Source organism: Engraulis encrasicolus, chromosome 13, assembly GCF_034702125.1.
Source record: "Engraulis encrasicolus isolate BLACKSEA-1 chromosome 13, IST_EnEncr_1.0, whole genome shotgun sequence".
NCBI classification, from domain to species: Eukaryota; Metazoa; Chordata; class Actinopteri; order Clupeiformes; family Engraulidae; genus Engraulis; species Engraulis encrasicolus.
The window spans coordinates 54,820,214-54,832,682 of NC_085869.1; the positions used below are offsets into that span (position 1 = coordinate 54,820,214).

A 12,469-nucleotide genomic window follows, 5' to 3' on the forward strand; every position below is an offset into this window, starting at 1 on the left:
TGTGTGTGCGTGAGTGTGTGTTTGCGCGCGTGTGTGTGTTTGTGTGTGCGTGCGCGCGTGTGTGTGAGTGTGCGTACGTGCGTGTATTACTGTTTGTACTTTGCTTTTATGCATCCATTTGTCTGTGGATGTGTGTGTGTGTGAGTGCACATGTGTGTGTGTGTGAGTGCACATGTGTGTGTGTATGTGCATATGTGCAGGTCCGTGCGTGTGTGCGTGTGTGCGTGCCTGCGCGCGTGCGTGTATGAACCCGCATCATTGTGTGTCGCGTGACTGTGGCTATAACTTATGATTCAGGGGAAGCTGTGTGGTGTTCAAGGACACTGTTATTATTACCTTATTTGAGTTACGCCAAACGGCTGCATATTTTAAGAGCGAAGGCAGGCAGCTAATGCTGAAGCAGCATCCGCCAGCGCTCAGCTCAAGAAGCTGTCAGTGCGCCCAGCAGCAACACCCCTCCAAGCCCTAATGTGTTCCGACACGGCCTTATAAAGAATTAAACGAGGACTTAAACTCCAAAAAAAATGCACACCACCAAAAATATACCCCACACACCGCCATCATTTTCTCTTTTTGGAATCAGAAATGCGGATGATTCTAAAACAAAACTCGCAGCACAGGTTAGCGCTTAGTGTATGTGCTCTTCAGGCTATGCGACTGAGAGGAGAACAACCACAAAGTAATCAGGTAAGTATTTTCAGCTGCAGGTCAATATACAACAGTCAAATTAAAGGTAAGTATGAAAACAGATCCCAGGTAAGTAAATAGGTAAATATAAAAACACAAGAAATAAATAATATAAAAGGTGAATGTTTAACCAACATAAAAGCTCTCTTTCAGGTTTTTCTTCTACAGTTTTATTAGCTATGCCTACCTAATGCAGATCTACACACATCACACATCTGGGTTCCCTGAAAACCCATAATTGGCTAGTGCAGGAAATTGGTGTGGAGTACTACTGTCATGTACAGCATGTACAGCCTTAAGTGTTTTCAATGCGACCATGGACTTTGAAGTCTTTGGTCCTGTCCAAAAAGGTTCACTCATTCACCACATTACAAATCAATGCAACTCGTGCCCTGGACAGTAAAAATGCAGTGTCAATATTTCAGAGTAGACTTATTTCAATCGAAATTAAGTATAAACACCACCGTAGAGAGTCAAATTATTCTTAAAATGAGTCAGGGTAAAAATCTGCAGGTGGCCAGTGTCATTTCAACTCTACTGTACAGCTCTTAACATCTACACAATATTGAGTAGAATTAACTCAATTCTCCTCAAAAAAACAATGTTAACACTATTAGTGAGATCAAGCGTTCTGAAATGGAGTCAATTCTTTAAGAGCTACAAAGCGGATTCCAAAAAAGTTGGGACACTTTGTATTTTGTGAATAAAATAAAAATGCTGGCATTTTCAAAACATCTAATATGTTAATAAGGTATAGTATTATGTACAGACAACATATCAGTTGTTAAAGTCGAGCAGAATTATTGTTTTGAAGTATTTATGTGATCATTTAAAATTTGACCCATGCAACAAATCTCAAAAAAGTTGGGACAGGGCTAAAACATGTTGTATTAGTTGGATAATTCAAAAAATTACACAAGGAAGAATATTTTAAAAGGAACTATATTGACTGCCAACATGAATGCTGAATAAAATACCATCACATAGAGGCTGTGGCACTCAGCAGCGAATATTTTGAGAGACTAATTACTTATCTATTACACAGAAAGATTTAATTATCAAAATTGCAGGCATATAAGGCCTATTTCCGTAATATAGAGTTCTGTGTAATCATTGCACGAGTTATGAGATCATGACATACTCGTGGTAAATAAGCAAACTATGACACTCCAACAATGACAGCTCTCGAAAAAAATGACCATAAACACAACACCTGATTAATGCACATGATGCAGACATTAATCAGTGTTGCGTACGGAAAAGCTCATTCTATGGACCTAGTAGACATGTGAAACTGTCCTGATTACAGAATGGAAAATATTTAATCCTTTTTGAAAATTATGGAGTCATGCACCCTCCAGGTTATATAGAAAATGAATACTTCAGCTTGATTTAGTGGTCAGTCTGAAAGACAGCAAATATGATGGTAAGGGGGTGCAGAGGTGACTTGGGTAGGGTCTTCTTACTCATGTAGAGCATTAAAATGAATGTTGAATGATACATACAGACTTTAAACAGCATACATAGCTACCAAGGCATTATATTTTGGAGTACCGCCTTTAGATATTGCCTCATAATGGTGGCAAATTTCAATCTCTACTATGTTCCAACAGTGTGGTTCCATCATAAGAGTAAACAGGTCACAAAATTGTTTTCTTGCAGTCAGGATATGCCACATATTAAGCATAACAAAAAGGTAAACAAGTTGAAGAACACACCTATCAGTTGAGCTGCTGAAATCATGTCTCGCATATCAAAATATCTAATTTTTGAATAAAATGATGCCATCAGTCAAAGTATTTAACTGTTCAGTCTCATCCCTTATGTTGTGTTTAGTCTTATCCAATATAAAAAGCATTTTATTGGCCCTGTCCCAACTTTTTTGGGATTTGTTGCAAGGGTGAAATTTTAAATGATCACATAATTACCTCAAAACAATAATTCTGCTCGACTTTAACAACTGGTATGTTGTCTGTACATAATGATCTACCTTATTAACATATTAGATTTTTTGAAAATGCCAGCAGTTTGATTTTACTCACAAAATACAAAGTGTCCCAACTTTTTTGGAATCCGCTTTGTATATTAACACTGGAATTTTACTGTGTATGCTGTGAACAAGTGAGCATTTCAATCTTCTTCTTTTTTTCACTTTTATGTCAGTGACATTTACAGCCATGTTATGAGGACCCACCAGCTTACCCCCCATGCACATGCTCACTAATGCATTATGCAGGACACAAACAAAACGTATGTGACCTACGTACGTAGTGACTGTTGACAACAGAACATTTCGGACACCAACTCTTCTTCTATCTTCTCCTTTTCTGTCGTCCAGTGACATCTCTGGCCATGTTTGAGGCCTACATTGTCATTAAATGTCTCCTTATGCAGGATAGAAAACAAAAACGCTTGTGACCTACGTAGTGACTGTTGACAACAAAACATTTCGGACACCAACTCTTCTTCCGTCTTCTCCTTTTCTGTCCACTGACATCTGTGGCCATGTTTGAGGCCTCCTCCACTGTCATTAAATGTCTGCTTACTTGGTGAAAGCAGGGGAGCCCCTGGGGAGAAGAGGCCCATTGCAAGTAATGAAGTAGGCGATAGCCCTCTCCCTCTCCCTGATCGATGTGTGCCTGGACTGCTGCCCGGATTGATCGCTTCCCACCCCTGTCTCAAATTTTTGCATGACAGAGAAAGTGGGGGACTTAGCAAGTCTTTAAGGAGGAGGCGCAGAGGTCATGGAGGGCTCTGGAAGGTCACAGCACCTCCTTTGGTGAGGGGGAGGAGGTGAGGCTGATGAAAAGTAGACTGACAACATCGGGCGTTGTGAGAAGATCACATAGGCCTTCACTGTTTCCTAATGTCCACAAAGGATCATTGTTTGATTCCCTACCGGTGTGGTGGTCCTCCTAGGATGGGGATGAAGGTCAGTCTGAGTATAGAGAGTCTGTAAGGAGTTAAGTATCAGTGGTTTTTCTTTTCTGAAATTGGCTGCTATCTTCAATTGCAATGGTCATTGTCTGGCTATGGTAAGGGTTACACTGTTTCAAAGCACATTTTCAGTTCCACTAGTATTTGAAACATGTTGCTTATAACACAGTATTAACAGATCCTGATTAAAAAAATAAAATAAAATAGAAGCATCAAGATAGTGTACAGATTACAGATTGGTCTGAATATTTCTTAATTTGAGCCTGTTGAAGACTCTGGCTCTGTGTCCAACTCACTATCTAACTTTGTGTCCTTTCCTTTTGCTTGTGGCTTCATGATGTGAGACAAGATGCCATGGACAATAAATGTTTTATTCAATATCTCGCAAAAGCACAATTCAAAGTAGGGCTGCACGATATTAGAAAAATATGCGATACACGATAACATGACTGTATAGCGCGATATCGATATTACTCGCGATATTTAATATATTCATATGTTTTCCCCTCTCTACTTGCCATTCTACACTTTATCATGTATGAAACAACTGAGAACAATGTTTTATTTCCAACATTATTTTTATTCGGAATAATCATGGCTAATGTGTATAAAATTACTATATCACCTTAACAATTTCACTGTATTACCTTATCAAATTGACCTGAAAGAACACACACAGGAAACAGAGGTAATATTTAAGATCTGCGAGCGACGATGGGTTATCTGCCCTTACAGATGGTACATTGAAATGGCAGCCCACTCCACCCGAGACGTAGCCAAGCTTTTACTAAAATGTCACCATTTTTAATACCTTTTTACCAAATTGGATGTTATTAAAAATTAAAAAGTAGGTATCACTATATTACCAACTTTTGCGATACGTGTAGGCCTATCGCAAGCCGTGATATCGCAATATCGATACATTTTCGATATATGGCCCTAATTCAAAGGCCATTTTTTTTGGGAAAAGTCCACCGAAATTGTTGTGCCAAGGATGACGGCAGGGAAACTTTGTTTTCTCCACGGAGGCGGGGCATCAGCAACAAAGCATAGGGTAAGAGCAAAATGCAAAAGGAGAGGATACTAGGTTAGATAATGAGTTGCACCCATAGACATCTAGGCTTCCCTGGAGTCAGGCGTGTAGGCTAATGTTTCCCCATTGAACTGAACTGAACTGAACTGAGACGCCCTCGCCTACTATAGTACCATCACATGGCTCTTCCATTGTACTGTATGACAGTCAGGTGGAGCCTGACCAGGTCAGCACACACACACAAACACACACGCACGCACGCATGCACGCACGCACATACACACACACACACGCTACCCACAGAGTTGGAAAGCGTCTTCTGATTCCAGAGGTGTTGGATTTCAATGATGGTTCCACCACCAGAGATCTTTACTATGAGAGTCAGGAGGCAACAGAGCAGGCAAGCACAAAATGCACACGAGCGGAGAGCCGAGTTTAAATCAAACACAAAAGTAGAGGATATGTCACGGACTATGCCATGTCACATCTAGTTTTTAAAGCTGCCCTGTTTGATGCATGCCTTTCAGTCTAGCCATGAACAAGCTAATTCCGCTGTTGCATCAACACTGTCAAAATGTCAGGCTTAAAATGAACTTAGAGGGAGTTTTCTGAAGTTTTGGGTACAACAGCAGCTCCGACCAGAGAGCTTGTCCACTTCATGACAGTCAGGAGGAGACAAGCGATGTCAGTACACACAGCAACAACTATACAACACACTGGTGTAACGCAAGTACTTCAGGCCCCCCTGCAAGCTACCAAGAATGGGCCCCCAAATGAAAAAAGAGGGCCTAATATCATGTGGAGGGGGCCCGTTTGGACCATGAGGGCCCTCCGCCTCATATGGCCCCCCCTGCCTCACGAGGGCTGCGGGGTATACTTTACGCCCCTGGTACAACACCAAATGAAGGACAGCATGGACCGCTCCACCTCAGTATTTAGGTAGGTGTTGTTAGCAGGATATTTTTTAGCAGGGTTTTTTTTCCTCCTGTTTATGTGTAAACGCAACATGTGGATAAAAATAAATACTCCATTGTAACAATTGCGTTTCAGCCTCCTGCTTTTTTTATATTTGGATTTTAAATATCTGCTACATGGAAACGGAAGGCCAAAACCAATGCAACCAGGAGAAAAAAATATCCACATATAAAAATATCCTGCTACGTGGAAACAGCTCCTTAATCTCTATTAAGAGTAGCAGGACTACATGCCTTTATAATCGGGCAATGACATCGGACTGTTGCATGACGCCATCTATCAAGTGGTGAAATGAAAAAAAAAAAAAAAAGTTTCCTCCAGAAGTTTTGGATTAAACGTCAGACTAGCCGCCCACCCCAGCCACCTTAGTGAGGCCATAGGACACGTGAAAAGGCATGACTTATTGAAAACCCTCTAAAAATATTGGACACTAAAAAAAGAACCAACATCTTGTGCCTTCTGGCTACCGACATCAGGAAGCAGTTCATCATCGATGTAGAGTGTAGACTAAATTTACCACCTTCATCTACTCATTTATCATTTTTTCTTTCTTCCTTTCTTTCTTTCTCTTGCAAGATCATTAGAATAGTTTTAATGATGAACCTGGAAAAGTCACAGAGAAATGATGACTCATCTCTCATCTCTTACGATTTAATTTCCCAATTGTCTCCATTTGACTAGCTGGCTGGCTGGCTGGCTGGCTGCTCAGTGCATGCGAGGGCCAGTACAAGATAAAAGTTTGCTGAGTTAAATTCATCACCGACCAAATCTAACACTCTTTTAATTAGTCCTATACTCTGAAAGTGCTGAATTAACTCTGCAAAATGTACCGTGTAGGTATGAGGTGAGCGGTGAGGGCACTGCTCGCAAGGCCAGGGCCGCCACACACTGCTGTAAGTTTTGCTGTGCTAATTCAACGCTCAGAGTGCAGAGTCAAATCCAAACACCATTGAAATTTGTCCTGTACTGTCTCACAGGTGCTGCTTCCACGTAGCCTGCTATTTTTAAATGTGGATGTTTTTTTCTCCTGTTTAGCTGGAAACGCAACATGGGGATAAAAATAAAAACTCCATTGTAACATTATGCATTTTACCCGCCTAGATGGGATATTTTTAAAGGCTGCTTTTTGATATGTGGGTTTAAGAAATCTGCTTACGTGGAAACAGAAGGGCAAAACCAATGTAAACAGGAGAAAAAATATCCACATTTAAAAATATCTTGCTACGTGAAAACAGCTCCTCAGTATTAACTTAACTCTGCAAAATGTAACGTCTATGAGGAGAGGGCATTTCTCACCAGGCCAGCCCGGGTTGCGTCACACCACAGTACATTTTGCCATGTCAATTCAACACCTTAGAAAGTCATATTCAACACTCTTTAAATTGGACCTATACGCTTGCTCTCTCTCTGTCTCTCTGTCTCTCGGTCTCTCTCTCTCTCTCTCTCTCTCTCTCTCTCTCTCCGTCTCTCTGTCTCTCTCTCTGTCTCTCTCTCTCTCTCTCTCTCTCTCTCTCTCTCTCTCTCTCTCTCTTGATCATTGGGAAATGAACTGTGTATGATGAGGTGAGGGGCACTACTCATGAGGCCGGCTCGGCTCTCCTCTGTTCCTCTCTGAACGGCAATGTACTGATCTGATCTAATTGCCTACTTTCAATAGAATTGACGATCTAAATTTACTGCCGCAATCTACTGCACTGTTCTTGGCAGCGAGTCTGTGTAACTGTAGATTTATGCAGGATTACCGTACAATACTCTAGAAAAATCTCAAAAACACTGAACTCTGAACAGAACACTGCTGTATCACCTTGAAATGGGAGAGGAGTTGGAAGTCCCCAGTAATTATTTGAATAAGTTTTCAAAAAGAACAAATGACAGTATCAGGGAAAATATATAGTCTCTCCAGAACTATTCCTCTGTCTTGTTAAATGGATAGCATGCATAAGGCAGGTGCTGTTTCCAAATGATTCCAAAGAGCAAGTGCAAGTGCAAGGGAGTGGTGAAAAAAAAAGTTTTGTGTCAAATGATCTAATCCAATGCCACTATTCCAAGATATTTGAGGATAACTGTTTATTAATAAAGTCACTTATTCCTCAAGGGAAAGAATGTCTCTGCTCTCTTGGTGGGTTCATTTTTTTTTATTTTCCACCCGTCTCATTGCAGTGCTGCACGGACATTCCTGCTTGTGGCATTCAGCTGTGTGGAAAACTGTTTGAACTTCGGTGCAGAATTTTGCATCAGCGCTAACTCGATATTTTGCAAGTATGTTTTACGGCAACACACTGAATAAATGCTTCAAATGAATAAGGGACAAATAGATACTCTGCAGTACTCTTTAGTTACTATTAAGTGTTGTTTAACTGATAGCAGATCCAGATCCAGTTTATATGCTCACAAAAAGCAAGTTGCAAGTGCAAGGGAGTATTTGTCAGGAAACGTTTAATCTCAAAATATCTAATCCAATGCTCCCATTACCAGCCATTCTGGGATTCGCATCGCATTTATCACACTGCTGCAAGGGCATTCCTTGTGGCAGTGAGCTATGAACTCATATGGCAAACTTAACGTCTACAGAATTTTGCATCAGCACCCATTAAATAACTATTCCGTCTAACAGGAATTCTTCCAGGTTGTTTTCCCGGTATACCACAAGGGAAGTGAAATAAAACCGGAAAGAGAAAGATTTAGAGTGAAAGAAAACAGAGAGGATGAAAAAGGAAATAAGAAAAATAGAGAAGAAAATGTGCTCATTAACGAATTGCTGCCTAAAAGGAATTCTTTCCACTTTTTTCCTACCTTTAGACATGGCCGTAACTACCGTACCATTGAGTACACAGAGGTCATGTCCTCAGTGTATTTTTTTATCCAGAAATGTCAAATTTACCTACAGGTTACCTATGATGAAAATTCATCTATGAATCGATCAACAATGATAAATGTCTGCATATGCCACCCCATTTATCCTCAAGACAGTGACTAGTGAAAACTAACTTAAGAGTTTGACTGAAGAGTCATTCTAAATGTACAGTATGCAGTACAGCGCACAATATTTGACCTCGGTATTTGAAAATATCTCGTTACGGCCCTGCCTGTACACCATAAAAGAAATAAATGTGCGTGAATATGCAATGCAATGAGGGGGGGGGGGGCTCAGGGCTCCACATGACGGATGAGAGGCTGATGAAAAAGCTGGCAAACGCCCAGCAGCACTACGCTACACTACTGCTGGGAACCACCTTAGGGCAGAGGTGACGTCACATAACCACAGGCCTGTCACAAGCAGGCAAGCAACCAAGGCAATTGCCAAGGGCCCCCCGCTAATGACTGGTTATAAACTTGTTTTCAAATGACAGCAATGACAACTTTGTGGGTGAGGTAAATCCCCACACACAGTTCAATGACCGAAAATTGCAATGATCTCTCTTGAGGGGGCCCCTTCACCGTTTCAAGAGGAAAAAAAGCGGCCCACTAAGTCCCTTTTTGCCCAGGGCCCCCAAATACGTCGAAACAGCCCTGCGTCACCATCACCATGTCTATAGAGCAGAATACATGCTTAGGTTTGGAGACGTGCCATTTAGCAACTCCAGGGCACACTGTGTAAACAAACGTGCATGCAAAAATGAATGAATTCTGAAGCCGGCCGTAATATCCATATAGCCTAATATGTATCGTGTTTTAACCTTCACAGCTGACATTGACATTCAATCTTTCTGTAATTATCACTGTGGATGTAAAATAATGTAGTAGTTATCTGCCTAAAAGGCTGCATGTGTGTATTAGAGTAGATAGGCTATGCAGCAACCTGTGCTCAAACAAGGTAGCAATCACAATGACCTCTCAATATGATATAAGCCTATCCATCTATTAAGAATATATTTTGCAAATATTTATTATAGGTTATAAAAAACCCTCATATTTAAATTAAGAAAAAAATAACTGTGACTAAAATCTTGTAGTGGTCACTTAACATCCTTGTTGGGCATCTCAGAAGCTCCTGGATGGCTACAGTACATACACTATGTACTCTGATACTTTCATGAAACCGTGTAGGTCTGTGATATTAGTAATGTGAGTTGTTGCATATTCAATTATTACTCAATTACCTGGATAAATATACTTACTCTACTGTATTGCAAACATACTTTTAATAGTAGATGGATAGTTGTTTATCATATTGAGAGGAGGTCATTGTGATTGTTACCAGGTGTGCTTGTGATAATAGGCCTCGTCCGTAGTCCAAACAGTGAAGGCACCAAACTGTTATGCCGAGAACCTGTGCTCAACTCCGGGCCAAAGTCATTGCCTGATCCTCCCCCATCTCTCTCTTCGACTCGTTTCCAGTCAAATTCTCAAGTTGTCCTGTCTGAATAAAGACTTGACCCCCCCTCACCACTAGCCTGACGAGTCAGAATGGAAAGAAGTATTAAAGTCTGGCTTCTTGCCAGGCTACCTCACCCCCCCCCAAAAAAAAAAAAAGTCTACAGAAGTGTGTGACCTATATGATTACCAATCCACCTTATGTAATTGACATACGAACAGTAGTATGTGTATGACACAGGTGAAAATATGCTAGTGCTAACGATGTGATAAAAGCCTAGTGCAGGACAGGTAAATATGTGATTAATTCACAGGTCATAAACTCCTTACCAATTTGATAGAGTCCGATCCAGTCGGTGGCGTCCACCTCCTCCTTGATGTCCCAGGAGATGACCAGGTTCTGTCCGTGGCCCATGGTGAAGTCCACGGTGTTGGCGGCCAGCGACGACCTGCCCTGCGAGCTCACCAGGTCCGTGTCGCTGTTGGCCCTGGGCAGGCCCACCGCCCCGCCTCCTCCGCCTCCCCCTGCACACCCCTCGCTGTTGCTCCGCTCCGACAGGCAGCGCAGGTTCTCGGGGCTGAGCGTGTGGCGGAGGTGGGGGCTGCGTCGGCGGTGGCCAGTGTGCTCCCGCGTGGGGGCCGACAGGTGCTCCCCCCTGGTGCCTCCGCCTCCGGAGACCCCTCCCTGGGGGGCCATGGTGCTGCTGCTGCCGCTGCCGCTGGCCCCACTGCTGCTGCCGCCGGGCTGGGCCGCATGGGAGCGGGGCCGGGACGGGAGGACGGCGGTGGCTAGAGAGGGACGAATGGTGGCGGCTGATGGAGGGGGGTTGTGGACCCCGCTGATCGGATGGGGCTCAAATTAAGGCTGGGGAGACAGACTGGTTTGAGGTGGGTTTGGGGGTGAGCTGGAGGGGTGGGGGTGGGGGGGGGTGTAGGCTTGAGAGCGCTGAACGAGGACTTGGGAGTACAGGGGTTTAGGGTGGGTGGTTATGTTTGCTGGATTGGAATCCCTTACAAGACCTCACAGCAGCCCTAGAGCAGATGGGGCATCAAGAGGGCTGGAGAAGTAGACAGGGAGTGGTGTTTAGGGTGGGATTGGTTATTTTTTTGGTCTGTTCTTGGCTAACAGACCAGCTTGCTGTCTTCTACTCTAATAGACCCTTGCCCTAAATCAGGGGTTAGAAGAACTCAGATTCTAGCAGATCCAGACATCAAAGCAGAGGAGCTGAAGCTTGAGGCTGCACTGTCAAACTCCCTACCTTGCTGTATTGTCTCGCTCACTAACTTGGGCTCCTCAGGTTTTTTCCTCTGATCTCATCTGGCAGATGGGCACTGTGTTTTTCCATTTTCTGATCCACAAGAGCGGCAGGTAAAATAGCTGTCTGTCTGTCTGTCTGTCTGTCTTGTCTGTCTTGTCTGTCTTGTCTGTCTGTCTGTCTGTCTTGTCTGTCTTGTCTGTCTTGTCTGTCAGCTCTGTCTATCTGTCTGTCTGAATGACTGGGTCTGGATCTGGGCAGGAACACTCTCTCTGCTCCCCTTGCTTGTTAGGCCTACCCTTTTAAACAGAGCAAGCAGCACATGGAAGACAGCCCACCAATTCAATGGGAATATTGGATATCAGCGCTTTCCAACCAGCAGAGGAACGAAGAGCCTGAGAGAAGGAGACAAGAGAGAGATGGGAAGAGAGAGAGAGAGAGAGAGAGAGAGAGAGAGAGAGAGAGAGAGAGAGAGAGAGAGAGAGAGAGAGAGAGAGAGAGAGAGAGAGAGAGAGAGAGAGAGAGAGAGAGAGGACAAGTGAAGAGAGAGAAATGAATAGAGGGGGGGGGTGCATTGCGGTGAAGAGGAAAAAGGGGGGAGCACAGGATAAAACACGTCAGTCAGTGCCTTCTTTTATGCAACAAAGCGCACAGGCAGCACAAGGGTAACACTGCGCACAGATACAGCCAAAAATGGAATCACGGAATCCCTGAACCAGCACTCCCGCTCAGACCTCTGCACCATCCCCTATGGACAGCGCAGTAAAGCCACGCACACATACACGCACGCACGCACGCACACACACACACACACGCGCAAAAGCCAGTGCACACACAAAACATAAACATCTCCACACACACAAGCCTGCTCACACACAAAACACAAATATGCACCCATTTGTACACACACACACACACACACGCACACACACACACACACAGACACACACACACACACACACACACACACACACACACACACACACACACACACACACACACACACACACACACACACACACACACACACACACACACACACACACACACACACACACACACACACACACGCAGACACGCACATACATACTGTACATGCAGAAGCCTGCACACACACAAACATCTACACATTTGGACATACACACGCACATGCTCACACACAAACACATGCACATACAAAAGACCTCCACCGCTAATATTCATCCACCATGCAGTTTTTGGGAGCAAAAAGGTCTCTCCCTCTCTCTCTCTCTCTAACTCTCCCTCT

General features: G+C 43.3%; 1 protein-coding gene across 1 annotated transcript in view; it reads right to left on the reverse strand.

The window, feature by feature from the left end:
• hecw2a (HECT, C2 and WW domain containing E3 ubiquitin protein ligase 2a) overlaps positions 1–10,829 on the reverse strand; it is a 61,019-nt gene extending 50,190 nt beyond the window's left edge. The window contains exon 1 of the mRNA XM_063214318.1: positions 10,277–10,829. Coding sequence (XP_063070388.1) covers positions 10,277–10,643 — 367 coding nt within the window. The 5' untranslated portion in view covers positions 10,644–10,829. The remainder of the gene's footprint in view (positions 1–10,276) is intronic.
• Between the last annotated feature and the right edge of the window lie 1,640 nt (positions 10,830–12,469).